The 20,728-nt window shown below is 37.5% G+C and overlaps 1 protein-coding gene across 3 annotated transcripts; it reads left to right on the top strand.

Annotated features, from left to right (window-relative positions):
• The first annotated feature begins 648 nt into the window (after positions 1 to 648).
• LOC130714687 (uncharacterized) lies at positions 649 to 11,711 on the top strand. Of its 3 annotated transcripts, none has more exons than XM_057564610.1 (16): positions 649 to 901; positions 1,767 to 1,874; positions 1,994 to 2,122; positions 2,928 to 3,506; positions 3,780 to 3,918; positions 4,654 to 4,974; positions 5,083 to 5,559; positions 5,747 to 5,944; positions 6,026 to 6,453; positions 6,558 to 6,643; positions 6,728 to 6,946; positions 7,510 to 7,638; positions 8,303 to 8,671; positions 9,063 to 9,178; positions 9,847 to 9,941; positions 11,460 to 11,711. In XM_057564610.1, the coding sequence occupies exons 1-16, from the start codon at positions 770 to 772 to the stop codon at positions 11,610 to 11,612; spliced, it is 3,678 nt and encodes a 1,225-aa protein (XP_057420593.1). In that variant the 5' UTR covers positions 649 to 769; the 3' UTR covers positions 11,613 to 11,711. The 3 variants fall into 3 exon arrangements, with proteins under 3 accessions (XP_057420593.1, XP_057420592.1, XP_057420594.1); XM_057564609.1 differs by having other exon boundaries at positions 650 to 901; positions 5,678 to 5,944; XM_057564611.1 differs by lacking the exon at positions 9,847 to 9,941 and having other exon boundaries at positions 652 to 901; positions 5,678 to 5,944.
• Positions 11,712 to 20,728: the final 9,017 nt, after the last annotated feature.

The raw sequence follows: 20,728 nt of genomic DNA, 5'->3' as shown, positions 1-20,728 counted from the left end.
ATAGTGTTGCGAACACTTGATCTTCCTTTTGGATTTTACATTTGCCTACGGGCGTTACTTTCAACTACTTTCCGTCACTGGAGGTTTACTCGTGACGTGGTTTGCAACTTACAGCGGGGGCTGTATTTATATTATACATTAGTTCTGTTATCTTTTGTTGGGGGTTTATTTCTTTCAGTCTTTGGTTCTATTATAAAAAAAAATAAATATAATTCACGTTTTTCCGCTTAAACTTTCTTTTTGGTTACTAAAGTGACGCCACCGAAATCGGGGTGTTACAGCTAACCCTAATTCTCCGTAATGCCTATTGGGCTCATCTAATGAACTTTGCCCAATAAGTGTTCTTCTAATGAACCTGGTCCAATAAGGCATTATATTACATTCTAGTGGGTTAATTCTATGCGTGTGACCCTATAGGTATCTCTTGAATATTTAGGCTGTAATAATTAAATATAAATAATATTAAGCTACTAGTGCATATTCCATCAAAAACTACCCCCGACCGATAAATCTCGTTTTTTTCACCTGGTTTTGGTATAAAAAAAGAACTTTCTCATTATTTAAAAAAAAATACTCGAAAAAAAATTGACCTATTTATTTTGGCATTTTTATCTTTGCACGATGATTAGCGGTGGAGGGAACCAAATTCCAAGTGGCCTTTCCCGCCATCTATTTCTTTCACACATTCTCTCTTTCTATCAATCAAGTTTCTCTCTCTTTCTCTCTCGCTCTCTCTCACTCTCTCACAGCTTCTCTTTCTTCTCCTGCAATGGCGAAGACTAGAAGCACTGGGAAGCGCGCAAAAGCAGATGAGGAACAGAAGAACGATGGCCTCGAAGTCATCTCGATCGGTTCCCTCTACACTGGACCCTGGGACAAGAAGTACTGGAGCAGCTCTAGGGTTTGATAACATTCCCCCAATTCTTCCCTTCTCTTAGCATTTCACTTCAATCTCTAGTTCGATTTGCTATCGCTATGAGTCGCGTTGTTATTCGATTTCCTTATGATCCATTCCACATGTTTTAACAATAGCCATTTCTGTTGAATTGTTTTTGTATTATTCTCTGTAGCTGCGTGCGTTGCCCTATGTCTCGCTTGAATTTTACGGACCTTGCAGTGTGAGGTGGAATTGCTTTGTAGAAATACCGTTGTTTTGTTTTATGATCGATTTGCAGTTAAAAAATATAGCATCTCACAGTTTCTAGGTCTTTTTCTCCCTAAAATTGTGCGCTCTTGGTTTATTGTTGCTTATCTTTGAGACAAGTAGCATCTAATAATTTTTAGCCGGCAACTGCTGTCGAAGTTTTATATGTATGTATGTAGTTATGTTCATAGATTATAAGATTTCGACTTAAACAGCTTTTAGAATGGAAGTTGATGATAAGTGATTTAGGGTGCTATATTAGAGAATGACATAAATTAGGAGAAAATGGAACACTCAATTGTAGATGTCCAACAGTGAAACTGATGATATATGGCCCCATCTTTATTCAGTAGAATTGTAGACCTCATTGAGTGAGGAACCATGACTTTTGCATCCTATAGATCCTTGTCTCTTTGTATTCATGAATAAAAAAGGCAGTGGTGAAGGTTATGTGAGGGAGAGTTTAATGCTTGAAGACAGTTTATGTTTTAAAAAACTGTTGTATGGGTAACCATTGCATGGAAATGAGGATCGGTGAAGCAATTTGTTACATATAACTTTGTGTTATTTTGTCTTACCCTCAGCTGACTGACTTTGTGCTTTGACATTGGCTACTTTGTAGGGTAAAGATCGATATCCATATCCAGTTGGTTATGAAGCTGTTAGAGTACATAATGGGACCACATATAAGATGGAAATTCATGAAGGCGTGAACGGGCCTAAATTTTTGGTTTCTATGCAAAACTCATTGTGCTTTAAATATGTTGTGAATTTTGTTTCCATATACTGAATGCCTACAACTTGCTTTGAGTTTTATTAAACATTTCAGTTGCATATTGTTTTTGGCAGATTTCTTCCGATGACGGAAGTTCATCTTCTGGGAAAACACCGGAATTTGCGTGGGAGGAATTTCAGAAAAAAGGTTGTCCCCGCAATTTGCACGGGAAGAGGCTTTCGTCTAAAATGGATGGCTTGGAGGTAGAAATTGATGATATTGATCATTCTATTTGTAATTTCTAAAAAATTATTTATTTTTAAGGAAAGATTCTTAAATTTCAAGAAATCTTTCGGTACTATCCACAACCTTATCTGTTTCAAGTCCATTTTAACATATCTCCTCTAATTGTAAGTGTGCTGTTCTTCTTTTAAAATTCATTTAAATATCTTGCTAAAATGATAAGAGAAGACATTTTCCACCTCTAAAATATAAATAGACATTCAATATGCTACTACTGTATCTGGAAGTCTGTCTATCGAATATGCAAGAATGATCACTTATCTCAAGTTGGAATTATGTCCTTGTATTGATATTTCTTTAAAATTTGTGAATTGTGTCTCAAAACATATCTTGGTGAGGACATTGCCTTATTGACTGCTCTTTGGTTCTCTGTTCATTGTTTCTTTAGAAAGACTCCTAGGAAGATATCCATCCGGATTGGAAAGCTATATTGCACTAATAACCTTGTTTAGTTTTGCTGTTTTCTTTGTTTTATTCAAGGATGTCTTATAATCTTGTCCTCTGTACCTTTAGCCCTTCTTTTCCCGCTTCCGTAAACTTTCTTGTTTATCCCGAAAAGTAAATTGAGAACTGAACATGTGGGGTTTACATCTTACCCATATTTTCCAACTGTTGCAGTTTCTTTCATAATCAATCTCATATTATTTTTTTTTCTCTCATATTTTTCACAATTATTCATCCACGGATTAAATTATATGCTTTTTCATTCTTTCTGTAGATGTTCACTATGCTTAATCTAGTTCTTTCTATTTACATTGCTTGCAGCTTTTTGGGTTCAAAAATCCATTTATCCAGAGGTTGCTTCGTGAACTGGTGGCAGATATAAATGGAATAGCAGAACAGAGCTTGGTATCCTCGAACTTCTGTACTAAGGTTTCTAGAATGGAGGATAATGATTGCTGCCCAAATGAAGGCACATATCCTGATTTGTTACTTAGCCAGGGAAGATCACATGTTGCAGGAAAGAGAGGTAGATATGAAATTCAAAATAAAAAGGTAAATGGGGTAGCTAAACCTCAGTTTCTAGAAGTCACATGCACCAGAGCTTCACATGTAAAGTATGAGAAGAGTCTTGGTCAGGGTAGTTCTACAACCCACTATGATTCAGAAGAAGAGAATGCTGTCCACAATCCAATTGTTGTATCACCTTCACTGCAAACGATTTCCTCTGTTGACAAAAGAAGTAATTTCAGTTCATCTGAAAAAGGGCTGATATTGAATCCTATTGACATCTCTGATGATAAAAAAGGGGGCGCTGTACCTTCAGAGATACCGACTGGGTTTCTCTACCCTGCTAATTGTAACAATACAGAAATAACTGAAAACTTGTCCGCAGAAAAACCTGTAAGCATACCTTTCCAATATTCTGCTCAACATTGTTCATTGGAAGCATTTTTCTATATCAAACATGGTCTATGGAATGTTATTTATCAGAAGCATGTTCTTTCCTAAATTTTCAATTGATAAACCCAGTTGGAAGATGAAAGAAAACATGGGAGTTTTTCATTTTATCACGTGCTCATTAGATATATCAGTTGAAATTTTGCGAAAATTCATGTTTAGATGAAAATTATGATCTACGTTATCATAGAAGAAAAACTCTTTAACTTCTTGCAGCTTCATAGGTCACATGATGAGTTGAAAATGTCTAGTTTCTTGGAGACATCAAATAAGAAACTGGTGAACTCATGTTTGGAAGAGTCTCGGGGTTGTATTGACATTGATCTTTGTGCTCCTGATACTTTAGATGTGCAAGGTACGTGTAATTTGTGTTTGTACTCCAAAAAGTAAGACTTTGACTTTTAAATATTCAACATCTACATCCTCTTACTCATTTATTGATGAGTTTAAAGATTTACTTTTTGGCTTAGATGTTGGATATACTTGTTTTTTCCATTTTACTTTAGGATTTATATTTGCTTTTGGACCTTCTTAATTTGTGCTATTAATGCTTGCTAATGATACTGCTCTACAGGTTTGGGAATGGAGTTGTGTTCTACTGTTCTTTACATAATGTAGTGTCCTTTGATAATGTCAAATATTGGGATATGCCTTGTGTGGTTCCACTATTGTTGGCTCCCTTGTTCAACATTCATGGAGTCATGGATGTTTTATTTTTCATATGTAGCTGTAGTGTTCTCCAACACTGTCCCTCAATATATAGTTTACGTTGTTAGGATACAAGGGAGTTGTAGAAGTTAGTTAAAATGTATTCAGTTCGGAATAATTAAGTTAGGTATATAGAGGGAATAAGGATAGAGGGTTCATTATGTGGTAGCTGTTTGTAAAAGGAGAAATATTTGGTGAAGGGGAAAACTATGGAGAGAATTCTATGCTCCACCTTCTGTCCAATTTCTTTAAAAGTGTATTTTTCTTCTGATCCTCTAGCAATTCCCGTCTCTCTTTCTGAATTCCTAACACCCTCATATTTCTCTGTTTATCTTCTCCATTCTCCTTTTGATTGTAGATCACTTACTATTGTGCACTGCAGAAAATACCTCTGATTTCTCCCCAAGTATAGTTTATAAGAATGGTTGCGAGGTCACCTCTGAAGATTTGTTAAATACAGAACATGAAGAAGTGCTCAAATGTAATTCAAATCTTGGCTCTGAGAAAAGTGATTTTGAATCAGCTGGCCAGGATGTGGCAAAGTCAATGATGTCACTTTTGCTTCCTCAAGCAGTTCCTTTACTAAGGAATGCTTCAACAGATAAGGAATTTACCATTATCCCTTCCGATATATTGCCCTCTAGGTTAAACTCAATGGAAAAACAAATTGAAGTTGGATATGTTTTGGATGTACCAGCATCTGGTAAATATACCAATACATACTGTTTTTCTTTCCTCATGATTTTTTTCTGTATGGTTGTGTGTATGCTTGTGTATTACCTCATTGTTGAATCATATGTTTATATGGCAGATGCAATGGTGACAGAGGATGCATATGGGGAACAAGGGGAAAAGGTACATGTGCAAAATACAGAGCTATATTCAAATACTCCTATTACTGAAAATATGAAGTCAATTGTTCTTGATAGTTTTGAGTATAGTCAATGTGAGGATCTTAAAACAAACCTAGAATTCCTATCACCTGATATTGCTGAAGTGGATAGATCTAAATTCAAAAAAGAAATTTGTACTCTGAGAAGTCAAGATAAGCCTCCTGGTTGTGATTTGCCAAATAAATCATCCTCATGCGATGCTTCGGAGTTGAGCGTCAAACACAGGCCTCATAATTGTGATGAATTTCTTGAGACTGTTTTGGACATACCTCTGGAGGATAGGTTAATTTCTGAAAGAAGCAATGGTGCTTGCTCAGTATTGAAAGAAAATCCAGGGCATATTGGTTTTGATTCTACGCAAAATGACCTGTCAAGTGCTCAGAATTGTCCTGCAGGTAATTTATGATATCCAGGAATGAAGCTTAATGATCCTAGACTGAAACTTAATTGAACTGTTGTTCAGTTTGATCCAATCGTTACCATTTCTTACACAATTTTAATAAATCAATGCAGGTAATAGTAATGCATTTTCAGGGGTAAAAACAATAAGCTGTAATTTAAAAAGCATCGAAATCCTTGCAGAAAAGACACAAGATGGAGTTGTGGGTAAACCAGGCAATGCTGAAACAATGATTATGTCTTCTTCTCAGTTACCAAATTTAGTATACACCAGAAGAAAGATCCGAAATACTGTTCGCCTCCAGGGAAATTGTTCAGTTGTTGAAAGTACGGAATGTGACAAAATTGATATTGTTACTCCTGAAATGCATGCTGGCAAAGGTACTGTCCCTCCCTCTGAAACTATTCAAAAAAATTATTGAAATGATAAAAATAAACCATGTGAACTGGATGATTCTGCAGGTTTACTTTTAGATACATCTCAAATTCATGTCGATGTTCTGGGTGGACCTAGAAACCTAGTGGAATTAAACACGACATCATCTCAGAATCCAAACCTGTTCGCCTGTCAAAGTTTGTGCTCAGGGGCTAAGGAGGTTGGATTTATTTCAGAACCAATTCCCTGTGGAAACCCGGAGCTCAAGAATAATCTGAGCAGCAATATAAAGTTTGTGGGATGCTACTTACACCCAATGCCTGTTTTATCAATATTTTTATGCACAAGAGGTGATGAAATCCATATTTGTGTTTTATGTGGCCTTCCAATGGATCAGTACAGGACCCTGTTTACTTATAAGGTAAATATTAAGGAACCAAATTTAGGGCGCCCTTCTATTATGGCTCACACCTCAATATTGTTGCCAGATCCAAAACATAAATGCATAGCAGAAGTAAGTTGTTTTCTTTGTTCATTTTCAACCCCTTTTTCATTACTTACACTAACCTTTTGGCTGCATAAATTTTCACTCTCAAAATCTATCATATTTTGTACTAGAATATGGTGGAAAGATCTGGGGTGCAGTTGACTCCTGATGGGCAGCATGTTATCTTAATAGGCAGCATAAAAACCCCCAGTTGCAGGTTAATTATTTCTACTCGTTTAAATTAATATGTAATACATTGAGACATTGTTAAATATGGTAACCATATATCATTTCATCTCAGGGAAAGAAAATTTGATTGTTATTGCGCAACATGTACATCAGTCAGCACTGAGAAGAATGCTCTGAAGATTGTCCGAGTAGAACATGGTTATGTATCAGTTGAAGCAACACTGATAGGTGATGACAATGTACATTGTATATTGGTTTGTGAACCTAACCGACTTGTCTCTGTTGGAGAGAGTGGGAGATTGCAAGTGTGGGTCATGAATTCAACATGGAGGTATTTTAAATTTGAATAACATTCTTTATTCTTTTGAATTCCATCAGAGCCATTTATGTCCTTTTGAGAATGATATCATTGAAGGTTTTTAATTTGTAGTGATTATTGATTAACTCATATGTTGGTTTCTTATCTGTTTGCTTTGCATTATAGCAGAGAGCATGAATCTGTGATTGTTATTATGAAGTCCTGTATTTTTCCATGAAAATCACATCACGTAGATATATTAGGAAAACTGTTACTTAGATATTATGACTAATTTTTTCTTGGTTTAGAAGCTTTCAAATTTCTCATGAAGTTAGTTTGCTCAGAGTCTAAGAACTTGGTTTCTGTCATTGCTTTTGCAGACCCCTCCTCTAGAAGAGAAAATGCTAACATAAATTGATGAGTCAAACCTTTTTAATTCTATAATTTATTCCAGTTAGTGCAATAATACTTTGTATTATCTTTCTTCACTGTTTATAAATATTAGTTTATTTTGGTCTTTTTGTTATTTAATATATTTTTGGGTTATGCACATATATAACTTAGCCTGTTTACCCCTTTATTCACTTCTTCTGCAGTAAAAAAATGAAGTGCTTTATTATTCCGGCTGATAGCTCCATATCCCCTGGCATTGTGGAATTGAAGAGGGTTCCAAAGTGTGCTCATTTGGTTGTTGGTCATAGTATTTCTGGGGAATTTAGTTTATGGTAATTTTGTTTTCATTTAGATGTCCCACTACTTTAGCATATTCTACTTATTTTAAACTTCAAATTTTATATCATTAGGTTATAGCCTGTGACCAGCTTTTATGTTTTTGGTGGACTTGGTTCTGGTTTATACATTCTTACGCGCTAATGTTTCTGCTGCTAAATTTGTAATGATCAAATTTGGGTGTACACACATGCACTTTACAATTTGATATATTTTATCTTATTTTGTTCCGTTCAACTTGTATTTTTGTCCTTGGTGTGTGTAATAAATTTTATAAGTTGTAGTTAGTAACATGTAGCTCATCTGCCAATACTTCTGTTGGGTCTTATTATCTATTTTATTCACTTCCTCTCTATATTACCCTGTTTTCCCTTTTCTTTAGAATTTATGAAATATATTACTGAGATTTCTTACCTGAGCTTCATCAGTTTCATTGTTTATGAAATATGTTACTGCTGCCCTTTTTGCCACATTTTCATGCCCTCATTTAAACATCTATTCCCATTTCTTATTGAAAAAACTTCTGACCTAACCCATCAGTGGTAAAAAAATAGGAAGGGAAAGGGAGAAGTAATCAGTTTGGAAAAGGGTTCCTAATTTTTAACTTGTCTAAAAGTTATAGTATTATCTCATTCACATCATTTTCAATGGTTTACTCAGGGACATTGCAAACCTCAATTGTGTTTCGAGCATCTCTGCTTCAAAACATCCAGTTAATGAATTCTTTCCAATAAGCCTGTTTGATTGGCAATCAAAAGGCTCAGGATTCAGCTGTGCTAGCATAGAGGAGAAGGCTGATGAACTGTTAGAAGCAACCAATTTGTGGCACTCTGACCAAAGAGAGACCTTTTCTTTTCTACCAGAGGAAGATGTTGCTATGTGGCTTCTTGTCTCAACTTCCTCTGACCTTGGTTATTCGCATAGTCATGTTTCAACTTCAAATCATTGTGATATACCTACAGCTAGAAGTTGGAGGCTTGCTCTTTTGGTGAAAAATAGCATGGTTTTCGGAAGTCCCTTGGATCCTAGGTGCTATGATGTTTTCTTGAGTTTGAAAAGTCTTTCATGTGTTGGTTAATTCCAAATATTTTTACTACTTTTTACCGCCAGTGAAGTAGATGGAAGTTATGTTTCCCATACTACTTTTCAGAGTATTTTTTGTTTCCAATGTTAATGATGTAAAATGAGCTAAGAACTGCTTGAATTGGATTTTAGGTCATGATTAAAACCTCATGCTTTTCTCTCCTCAAACAATAGTTCATCATTCATTTGAGGGCAGAAGCTGAAGATCTTTAGGAGAAGTTTTATGAGCCATCAGTTCATATCATTTGAGTGATATATTTATTAGCAATTGCATCTATTATTGTTTATTGTTCACTGTATCAATTATTTGACAGTTTTAAATCATATTAACTTGCAGGACAACTGGTATGGGTGTCTCCGGTGATTATGGAATCATCACTACAAGTGATGGAGTGGTGTATATGTGTGAATTGTCAAGAGGATCCAAGCTTTATATGCTGCATCGTTTCCAAGGTATGTTGCAATATGCCACTTTAACTTGTATTCTGGTCACTTTGCATACCACTGACTTAGAAGCACTAATGATACTGATGAGTTTAAAACTTGTAAAGTTGTTAACCTTGCTGAACTAAAATTGTTGATTGTAGTTATGATCGAATTGTACCTTCAATGGAATTGTAGAGTAAATGCTTTTATCTCGTTTCTGGTTTGCTTTTAGATACCAGCCACATTTTTGGTGTTGCAGATACATTTTTTAAGTTAACATAAATCATACAACAAATTAAACTAAAGGGTCACTTGAACTGAGCCGCTCGATCGATAAGACAGGATGACACAACCTTTTACAATTTCTTTAGAGCATGTTTAAGTAGGTAGAATTGTCAAAGGGAATGTGGGGCATTGAATCCCACCACATAATCCAACTCCTTGGTAATAAGTAGGAGAGACATCTGTTGAGCTTGTCGATACTTGATATTGTCGATGTTATTAATATCCCTTGTAACTGGGGATACAATCCTGTTATAATTAGGATGTATATCAATCCCTAAAAAGCATGGATTTAGGTTTAGATTTTCAAATATTCAAGCAGTATAAAATAACAGGCTAAGAGGTGCTCTCTATCATGTAAACTTAATTATATCAGAGCTCTAATCCTACGGTTGTGATTCCTCCTACCATAGATGGCATGAAATCTCTAGTGAAGTCAAACCACCGTGGAAAGCTCTGGCGAAGCCCAATGACTGTGACTGTGACCCACTTGTGTGAGCAATGTGAGGTATGTCAGCAGCGCAAAGAATATCAGGATGTATCTTTAGCAGGTTTATTGCAGCCCTTGCCATTTCCTTCATGTGTGGAGTGTCATCTCTATAGATTGTATTACGGGACTGCCTCTGACTAAGGAAAATGATATACTATATTGGTGATTGTGGATTACCTTACAAAATTGGGTCACATTATCTCATTGTGTCATCCTTTTATGCCAAGAATGTAGCTGTCAAAGAACTTGATACAGAAAGTGAGAGAAAACTAAGAGAAACTAGAAAGATTTATGTGAAACTATCTTTAATTTCATTGAATGAATTGAACAATACAAGATGGCTGTTATATACAGCAACGTTCAGCTCGAACAGAAACTTACTGCAAGCTGTTAGTGACAGCTGTACACTAACTAAGTTGTAACAAAAGACTAAGAGAACTTCATGAGCAATAGTACATTACATCCAGACCTAGGATACAAATATACACTGATGGGAACATTAATGTAATAATACAAGCAGTATCTTTAACCGTGGCTCATATTTTTCATTTATGAGATTAAGAAGCTCCATGGTTTTCTACCCTCAATTGTCTCTGACTGAGATCAATTATTTTTCCATCAGTTTTGCGCTGAGCTTTTCAAGCTAACACAAGATTGAAGTATAGGAATTGAATGGATCAATAGGTGTTTGGAGACCTAGTTGAGATGTTTTTCACTTTTTCGGATGCTAACCCTAAGCAGTGGTCTCTCAGACTGGCATGGCTGAGTTTTGGTTTAATACCAATTTTAATAGCTTCAAGATGACTTTGATTTCCGCTCTTAGTGGCAGATATCCTCCTTCTCTTTTCAAGGACACCTTCCCTTCTACGGTAGAAGAGATCAACCAGTTAACTAACGAGAGGGATGATAGAATTTGGGAAGGGCTTAGCAGCCTCTGAAAACTCAGGCCGATAAAACGAACGGCGGTAGAATTTAAAGTGGTTGGTTGGGTTTAGATTGATGTCCTTGCAGCTCAACCACAAGATGTGTTGAACTTGTGGTACAATGATAAAGGGAAAGCACAGTTTATCAAATGGCAAGGACTTTCGGATTTTGAGAACTCTTAGCAGCTTGTTTCAGTACATGCTAGGCCCATAAGTAGAAGATTCTATGTTGATAATGTAATCCAGATGGTGATAAAGCGCACTAATTTTAAATGAGCGCACTAATTTTAAACATGAAGTTTTCCATCTTTGGTTGAAAAGAGGAATTCCAGTCTGCAGACTTTCAATATATTCATCATCTAGCAACTAGCAAGGAGAAACTCGTTCATAACGTCTCTACACTGCTTATCCTAAAGTCCTAACTGGTAGTTTTTGGCTTTTATAATCTGAATAATACTTTGTATGCCATGTAATTCATTTGCGGTTTCATATTTGACACAGTTTCAATGATGCATAAGCACAACGTTGACTGTTTCACCTATTTGTTATATCTGCGTTTGTAAGATATATACTAACATTTTTTTTTAAACTTGAAAAAAAATTGTGGTGTTAGATGGCAGTGCTACTTGCGTTGCTACCGATAATTCAAGAGGTGCTTTGGGAGTGGCCGGTAGTGGAGGCCAATTGTTGCTTTATCTACACCATGGTGAACCGGACTCAAATTAACAAGCACATATGCATCATCGTGTCTATTCTCGATCTATAAAACAATCTTGTACGTAAACTGTTGTTACCTATATAGTCAATTCACTGATACTTGTTTAGAACATTCATATATACGAACTTCAAATAGTGTTTCATATCATTGTCAACCAACTTTCTGTGTTTCAATTTTACTCGAGCGACTGCATGTTTTCTATTTATTGTCAGGTATATCAGCCGCGTTGGCGTTTTACATGCAGTTAAGTTTATACCGGATAATTGACCAAAAAAAAAGTTTATACCGGATAAAAACTTGCAATTGTGCGGGTACTTAAGAGTTGTCTAAATGATTCATCGTAAAGTTTGAGTTAAATAATTCATGCTCCTAGGTGGATCAATTAGTTTAAAACAATTGGGTTGAAATTTTTATATTTTATTTATTTGTTAATATTCTTATTGGTTCATTAATGACGTTTAGTAACCATCATAGGTCATTTAGACAATTCCTAAATATATTAGTATCATTATTTAAAATAAAATTAAATACATATACAAGTTTGATAGAGGGAGAGATGGATGCGACATTGGTGGCATCTCGCATCAGGGACAGAATTGAAATAATATAAGGGGCGGAAATTTGAAACAAGCAAAATAAATTTTATAATGACTTTCTATTAAAACATGCTAGCATCACTTACTTTAACGTCTTTATTTATTAGTTGAAACTCATGTATGTTGTGAGGTCCCACTTCTAATTTAGGGACCATAAATGAGAAAGTTATAAGGTGAGTTTACACATACTGATGCAGTAACTGATTTTCCTGATCCGTTCAACAAGTCTTCACTCTTTATTCTTAAATATGTAATTGACTAACAAGTACCAAACTACTAATTGCTGAACCACAGATTGTATGATCATCTAGTAAATGCAAATAAAATCTGCAACCTGCTCCAATTGATTTGGCGTACCAGCACAATCAAGCCAATTTGCTGGTTCTTTAGACGTTTTGTGGAATCTGCATCATTTACCTTCAACAAGGCTGTATTTGGGTGGGGGGCAAAAACATATTAGGCTAATGTTTGAAGTTTGTGACTTTGTAAGAGAAATTAAATTGGGTTCCTAAAAAATAATCTTTAAAATATCATTTCTGGGAGTTTTTTTTAACAAATTAAGTCTTTGTGCCATACGTGGTCACTAAGGTCTCTCCCCATGGACATATTAGGCTAACGTTTGAAGTTCGTGACTTTGTAAGAGAAATTGAATTGAGTTCCTAAAATATAATCTTTAAAATATCATTTCTGAGAGTTTTTTTTTACAAATTAAGTCTTTGTGCCATACGTGGTCACTAAGGTCTCTCCCCATGGACATATTAGGCTAATGTTTGAAGTTCGTGACTTTGTAAGAGAAATTGAATTGGGTTCCTAAAATATAATCTTTAAAATATCATTTCTGGGAGTTTTTTTTTAACAAATTAAGTCTTTGTGCCATACGTGGTCACTAAGGTCTCTCTCCCCATGGTGCTAATAAGATTGAGAACCCAAACTTAAAGTATAATTTCATTGTCAATGAACAAAGGTTAAAACTCTACCACATAAGGATTTTCGGGTTTGGCCCATGTACGTGCGCGCAGGGGGCAAGTCAGAGGATTTGCACTACGTTAGGCCAATCATGGCCCAAATTCCATGTGTGCAAGGCCCACCTCTTTTTAGGCTCTTTAACATCCACAAGAGAAGTCTAGTATATAAAATCTTTGAAAGTTCATGGAACAAACAATGTGGGACATTGAAACTTTGAAATATCTCATTTTTCCAACAGACCCTCCCAGCTGAATGGGGAGAAGAGTCTACCTAACATTGTAAAATTGAACTTCTTACGAGATAACCCAAGTGGAGGTAAGTTGTTTTGTTCTTTTTAGTATTTTTATTTTTATTTTCTACTTAATTTGTTTGCATTTTTAGTTGAAAAAATAAAAAGCGGGCTTTCAAATCAAATTTCTCAACTTTCAATTTTGCTTGTCCCAACAAGTTGACCCAGAAAAAAAAATTATTTGTTTCCGTTTAGATAGTTTTCCATGTGCATTTAGTTTTAGGAGCATCACAATTGTTTCTTAGGCTTTTGTGTTGTTCCTTATGACCCCGAGTTATCTACCTGTGTATTTGATTACTTAAGTAGTTTCAATTCCAGATCAATACTTTGTTTTACGGAAAGTGTGGTACATATGTGTTGTACGGTATTTTGGGTCATAAAGGCTATAGAGAGAAGTGATTGAATTTAGAACTGAGAGGTATTTTCAATGGATAGTGTTGATAGAAGTTCATAGGGATTCATTTACTTTCCCTGATCCTTGCTAAGTGATGAGTGATTGTCTTTGATTCTGATTTAATTGCATGTGCTTATATATATATACATTTGGCAGCCTTGCTGCTACAAAGTAAAAGGAGAGGAAATTGGGACCTTGTGAAAGAAATGAAGGCAGGAGCAACGATATTAAAGGAGCGAAGGTGAGGAGCAGCGTGCGATTTTTGGAGGAAGAAGAATTTGAAGGCTCTACAATTTGAACCTTACTTCCTATAGGTTTTGATTTTTTTTTGGTATTTTTCATGGCCAGCTAAACCCTCAATTTAGTATTTTAGATGCCTATTCTCTTTGATCTTATATATGCTTTAATTTGTATTTTGTCTGTGTAGTGAATTTTTATTATAATCTATGAATTCCGTTTCAGTTATAATTATATTTGATTGCAAGTAAATATCATACTAATTTCTGTGAGACTTAGAAGAGTGATTAGAAATTGGAGGGGACTTAATTTATTAACTTTTCTCTACGACCTTAGGAATGAGGGTAGGAGTTAATAGTGATGGCTGCAATTATAATTTAATCTTCAATCTCAGGGTTTAGGTGCTCGTAACATAGACTTAATATTCAGATTTATAGTCTTTTTTGTTTAAGGAATTCGCAAGTTAAGAACTTAGGCTAGATTGCCATAGAGAGTAAATTTTATTTCATACAAGCAAGTTTGATTAGACATACATGATAATTGACGAAGCTAATCCAGGTGCTATTTTCCCAAATTAAGTTTTACAAATTCTCTTTGCTTACTCTCATTTCTTGAAATTGAACATTGAAACCAAAACCCCCAATTTTAGCTTACTTTTGCTTACAAAATTATAGAATTAGTAGAATTGATAATTGAACCCAGTCCATATAGAAAGCGGTATCTTTTATATTACTTGGGGAAAACCTGTACACTTGCATATTAGCCATCAACGACCCCAATAGAGACCCGGTGTTGCAGCAACTCGGAGAGAGGAAGGAAGCACTGGATTTGGTGGTCCAAGAGAAAGGGAAGTGAAGGGTGACATCAAATTCGGGAAGTGGAATGAGAATGAGAGCATGGCGATACAAATAAAACTCCAGATAAGCGCCAGAAGACGGAGAAAGGAGGTTGAGAAAGAGACACTGAAGGAGAAAGAGGGTTTCCTCCGCGCCGAGAGGGAGGGCGGCGTGGCGGCCACCCATGCAGAAACAACAAAGAGTTTTGAAGATAGAAAGTTTAAGAGAGAGAGATTAAGATGTTAAAATAAAACTAACATATCAGTAATAACAAAATCCTGTGAGGGGGTGCATTCTCAAGGTAAAACTTGTTTACATTGTTAGCACATAGTTATTGAACTGTAGATTTAATACTGGTGTCAAACTCTTTTTCTGAATATTAACACATCCATAAAATTTGTTAACACTTTAGCACAACGGATTAAAAAATAAATGTTCGAAAAATATTATTAAATGCCACCCAAACAAGTTTGAAGGAGGATTAGATTCAATTCGGTTCCACAATTATATTTGTGAAAATACTTGCAACACTACTGTCTTGGTTTATCCAATGCAACTAGGAGTTTGTAGGTTCAAATCTGAAATTCAACCTCAACAATTATATTTGCAAATACACAAATCGAGGCCGTATTTTGCATTACAATACCCCTGACCATGGTTATAATTTGAAGCACAACCTGACTTGCAATGAGAGCTGCAACGTCCCAATTCTATGGTGCACATCTTTGGAGGTGGGGGATTGCAATAGAAAACACAGCTGCATACGTTATAGACATCACAAATCCCCGCTTTGAACTTCTTCCCCCACAACGCCACACAATGCTCAGGACATGCTACCTTCGACGATTCACATTTACCCACAATTTGTTCGCATAATGTTTCTCCTTCCACTGTTGATTGCACTATATAATAAAGAAAACGGTTAGTGGGAATTCAAATAATATATGTTTTAGCATCAAAAAAATATTAAAAGAAAGACTAACCAATGAAAACTAAAATCAGGAAGGCAGAGAAATTAAATGAATTTTTGAGGTGGCTAGCCATCAGGGTGAAATTCTTTGTCAAGTTTATTTCTTGGATATATTTGCATTGTTTTTTATGTGCTATTTATAGATCCAGTAAATATTGTGCATTGATTTGCATTAATTGTAATACTATTTATTTTTACTAAAAAACTATTTTAAACAATTAAGATTTTATACTAGTAATTATATCAGATAATGAATTTAAAACTATTGACAACATTAGTTATTAGTAATAAAAGCATTAGTTATTAGTAATAAGTTCAGGAAAATTATTGACAAAGTAATTTAAAATTAGGCTAAAAAACACTTTTGGCCCCTGATGTTTTAAGTTTGTGCAAATTTTACCCCTACTCTATTTTTGTCGACGCTTCTACCCTCAATGTTTCAAAAATGTGCACTGTCTGCCCCTCCGTCACTTTGACGTTAAAAAATTAACGAAATGAGCTTTATTGACACTAGCAATGCCACCTTAGGATCTACGTGCCGTGACACATCACTAATTATAATCAGAACTTGAAAAAAGAGGTGAGGGGGATTCAAACTCAAGTTGGAAAAACAAACCCTTTACTGGTAGGTTCTGATACTGTAAGACCTGGATTTTCAGAAAAAGATAATTTCCGACTCACGCGTAGAATTAGTGTAAGCGTGACGGGAGTTTGATGTTTGAGGAAGAGTAATGAAGAAGAAAGTTCAGGAATTGCTTGAGGAATGTTGCGTAGTTGTTGTAGGAGTTAGTGCGAGTCGTCTGCACACCTGCCTTATGGCGAGCGTGTCTAGAATAGGCTATTTCGCTTTTAGAGCAACGTATTAAGTGAGATTTCGAATCCTTGGAAAATTTAAAGGTTCTCTTTATTTTTCCTTCGACCAGCGTTTCATTTCAGAACTCTGGACTGTACGCACGATAGTATTCACTTTTCGGATGTTCGACGACGCTAATTTCTTTGCTTGGAAACCCTAAATTCAAGCGCTGGATGAAGACTTTTTCTATTCGGGACTTCTAACGAAGTTTCCGTCCGCGTTGCCAGATTTGTTTCGACGTTTCCAATCTTTCTTCAGAAGGAAGTTTTGTCGTTTGAGCATCACAGCAAAAAGTAGTTTTTCGGGACAAATTGACTTACACCGCTTTTGCGATTTTAGATATCGTTTTTCCTAAATGTCTGAGATTTGTTTTGAGTTCTGGAATTCTGACGCTAGAATCTCTCTTAGAATTCATCGGTGAACGTGCTGCAAAAATCGGAATCGCGAAATTTTCATTTTCCCACGATTTCACCTGTCTATAAATAGTCGAAAAAGCAAAATATCTCCTCATTTGCTCCAAAGAGGCCGCGAGTTAGGGAGAGGAGAGGGAGAGGAGATTTTTGCCGAAACTCGACCGATCTTCGCGCAGTTCGTTCCTACTTCAAGGTATCGAGGTAACTAGCTTGATTCTTACCTCTGATTACTGTTTCTACTGCGTTTCTGTAGTCGTTTATGTGCTCACAGTTTTGAGCTTTTTGTAAAACTGTCCGTTTTTCCTGATTTCTCGCTTAGGTTATCTTCCTTACGTGCCCAAGAGTCTAAAACCTCCGTCAGTATTCGCCGATTGTGATGAGTTGTCCAGGATCTGAAAAACTGATTCAAAACCTTTTTGTCGCACATTTCGAAACTTTACTGTCGAAAAGTCGTAATCTGACTTCGTGCCTTTAGGATTTGTTGTCACGGATGTCGTTAGGATCATTGCTGTCAAATTTGTTTTCCGAACTGATAACTTTGAGGTTTTGAGCTTTTATTTTGGACCAAAATGCCCCTGAACGGTCGTATTTTGATCCGATTGTCCGAAAATTGTTCCGACAGTTTCTTTGCCTTAGTTTTACCCTAAAACTACCTTGTAAATAGATTTGATCGAAGAAAAAGAGCCGGAGCTCTTTTTCCTTTTTGGCCGAGAGCTTGTAGTGATGGGGGGGAGTTTTCGTTTTCAAAAACTTGTCTTTTCGCATCCGATTGATGTATTCTGAAGCTTTAATGCTTTGTCTATCGTTAATGTGTTGTATTGTGATCGAACTAATCGATTTTGTTTGGATTCTGCTTTGTTTTTTCTCCGAGGTTCAGTTGAAGGAACTTTGGGAGTTTCAGAGCATTTGTGTGAAGGAGATTTAGAACACGAGGCTGGAGCAGCTCGAGGTTAGGGCAACTTACTATTAGCTATGACTGCATGATAGGCGTCGATGAATTCTACTTATGCTTTACTTTGATGTTGATTATGTTGATGAACTGATGTTATGATGTTTTCTATAACTGATGATGTTGAGATGTTATTGAATTGTGCGTTTTGACGCGACTTCGGAGTGGGGATTCATTGATCTGGTGATCTTTGATGTTTCGGGTTGGATAAACAACCCTAGGCAAGTCCAAACTTGGGGTTTGAGACTTAGCCATTCGTTGGTATTCGTTGGAATTCTTAGACTTTCCCCGGGAAATATCTTTTGGGTGGTTGGTCTATGGAAACTTAGAATGATTAGACTTTCGAAAAATAAAGACTTGGGAAACTTAGACTTTGAGAAATAAACTCATAACTTGACTAATTCAATTCGAAACAATTTTTATTAACGTTTAAGCATAGGAAAACCGAAGGGGAAAATATTTACGAAAGACGGGGAAAAGTCGACTTCTGTTGTGGGTTTTTGTAACACCCCGATTTCCAGGTGTCACTTTAGTAACCAAAAATAAACTTTACGCGGAAAACAGGTAAATTTTTTTTTCCGATTGATTCCTTTAAATAAAAGCGATAAAGGAAATAAAGACAAAACCCAACAACTAAACTAACCGATATACAACATATACAAATGTACAGCCTCAGCTGCACTGTCCCGTCACGCGTACACGTAGTGACTCCAAGGTAGTAAGCCCGCAGGCAAATATATACAAACCAGCACTGTAAGTAAAAGTATCAAAATTACAGTTATCCAAGAGAAAGTCGGCACTCAAAAATGGCCTGAAAGAAAGACCCCTATACTCTGACAGACTCTCTGTGATCCTCCTCAGAAGAACCACACAAAAAGCCACCACATCGGAACCTACCCTGTCCCAAAAAGAAACTGACGATCAGAGCTCTACACAAAAAATGACGCTAGCCTAACCTACCCTCCCAGCTCAGCTCACAGATCCTCCTCCTCCTCATCGCTGCTCGGCGAGTAGCTCTCCCCACTGCTCTCGGAGTCAGAATCGGAATCCACCGTAATCATCTCGGTGTCCAAGTCCACGACCTCCCTCCTAACTGTCCTGCGCACCGTCCTAGTCGAGCCGGTCTCCACATCTACCTCTCCTGTAAGTACATCCTCCTCCACCACCCTCATCAAGGGGTCCACACGGTAGCCGTGCAGTGAAGAGAAAGAAAAGAGACGTGAGGCAGATGGGACGACGGACTCCCTCTTCGGCCGCACAAGCCTAGAGGACGACGCCACGTCGGTAGGATCGATGGCAGTAGCAGGAGGTGGCGCAACAGGTGCAGCAACAGCAGGCTCGGTCTCCGCCGGGTCCTCCTCAACAGAAGGTGAAGTCGGAGGTGGTGCAGGTGGTGCATGACCAGTGCCTGGTCCACAGTGAACTGAGGGCGGCAAGTCAAAACTCAGCTCCATACGCCATAGCACTCCTCTCGTCAAGCGTCCTCGCTCATCCGTCCGGTCCTCCATGACCCTTCCCCTGTACGTCGCTCGGTGACCAGGGACATCAATCACCCAAGCGGTGGGGCAGCACGATCGACGAGCTCAAACCTGATCCCCCTAGTCGAGCCGGTCTCCACATCTACCTCTCCTGTAAGTACATCCTCCTCCACCACCCTCATCAAGGGGTCCACACGGTAGCCGTGCAGTGAAGAGAAAGAAAAGAGACGTGAGGCAGATGGGACGACGGACTCCCTCTTCGGCCGCACAAGCCTAGAGGACGACGCCACGTCGGTAGGATCGATGGCAGTAGCAGGAGGTGGCGCAACAGGTGCAGCAACAGCAGGCTCGGTCTCCGCCGGGTCCTCCTCAACAGAAGGTGAAGTCGGAAGTGGTGCAGGTGGTGCATGACCAGTGCCTGGTCCACAGTGAACTGAGGGCGGCAAGTCAAAACTCAGCTCCATACGCCATAGCACTCCTCTCGTCAAGCGTCCTCGCTCATCCGTCCGGTCCTCCATGACCCTTCCCCTGTACGTCGCTCGGTGACCAGGGACATCAATCACCCAAGCGGTGGGGGCAGCACGATCGACGAGCTCAAACCTGATCCCCCCCGAGGGAGAGACCATCGAAAACCAGTCGGCCATCGACATCTGGCAGCAGGCCGACCGCCCAAACACAAACATGCAACCAAAGTCAAGGCGCTAGGGTCAACTCACAAAAATACGTAGATATACACTCAACATGTGATAGGGGTATAGATATATGTATATATAAACAATCCTAGCATGTTATGGCTCTAACATTGCTTCAATAAACAACCAGCACACAATTCAAGTCAGAATGAATGTATGCGTGATATGCAATCATGAATCCGGATTTGTGACGCGTTCCCGTTCGCCACAAGTGAAGCATTCCCGTTCTTCACTATGGGTGAACCATTCCCGTTATTCATCCTGGATGAACCATTCCCGTTATTCATCCTTGGTGAACCATTTCCGTTATTCACCATATGATGAACCATTCCCGTTATTCATCATTTATGCAAGGTGAACCATTCCCGTTATTCACCATGATATGCACAGGTGAACCATTCCCGTTATTCACCCGATTGATGCAATATGGTTAGCCAAACAACGAATCGCCCTTACCACGAAAGTGTTTAGCTCACAACCCAATCTCAACA

Source organism: Lotus japonicus, chromosome 4, assembly GCF_012489685.1.
Source record: "Lotus japonicus ecotype B-129 chromosome 4, LjGifu_v1.2".
Taxonomy (NCBI): domain Eukaryota; kingdom Viridiplantae; phylum Streptophyta; class Magnoliopsida; order Fabales; family Fabaceae; genus Lotus; species Lotus japonicus.
Note: the sequence above shows the minus strand (reverse complement) of the source record. Positions and strands in the feature narration are given on the sequence as shown.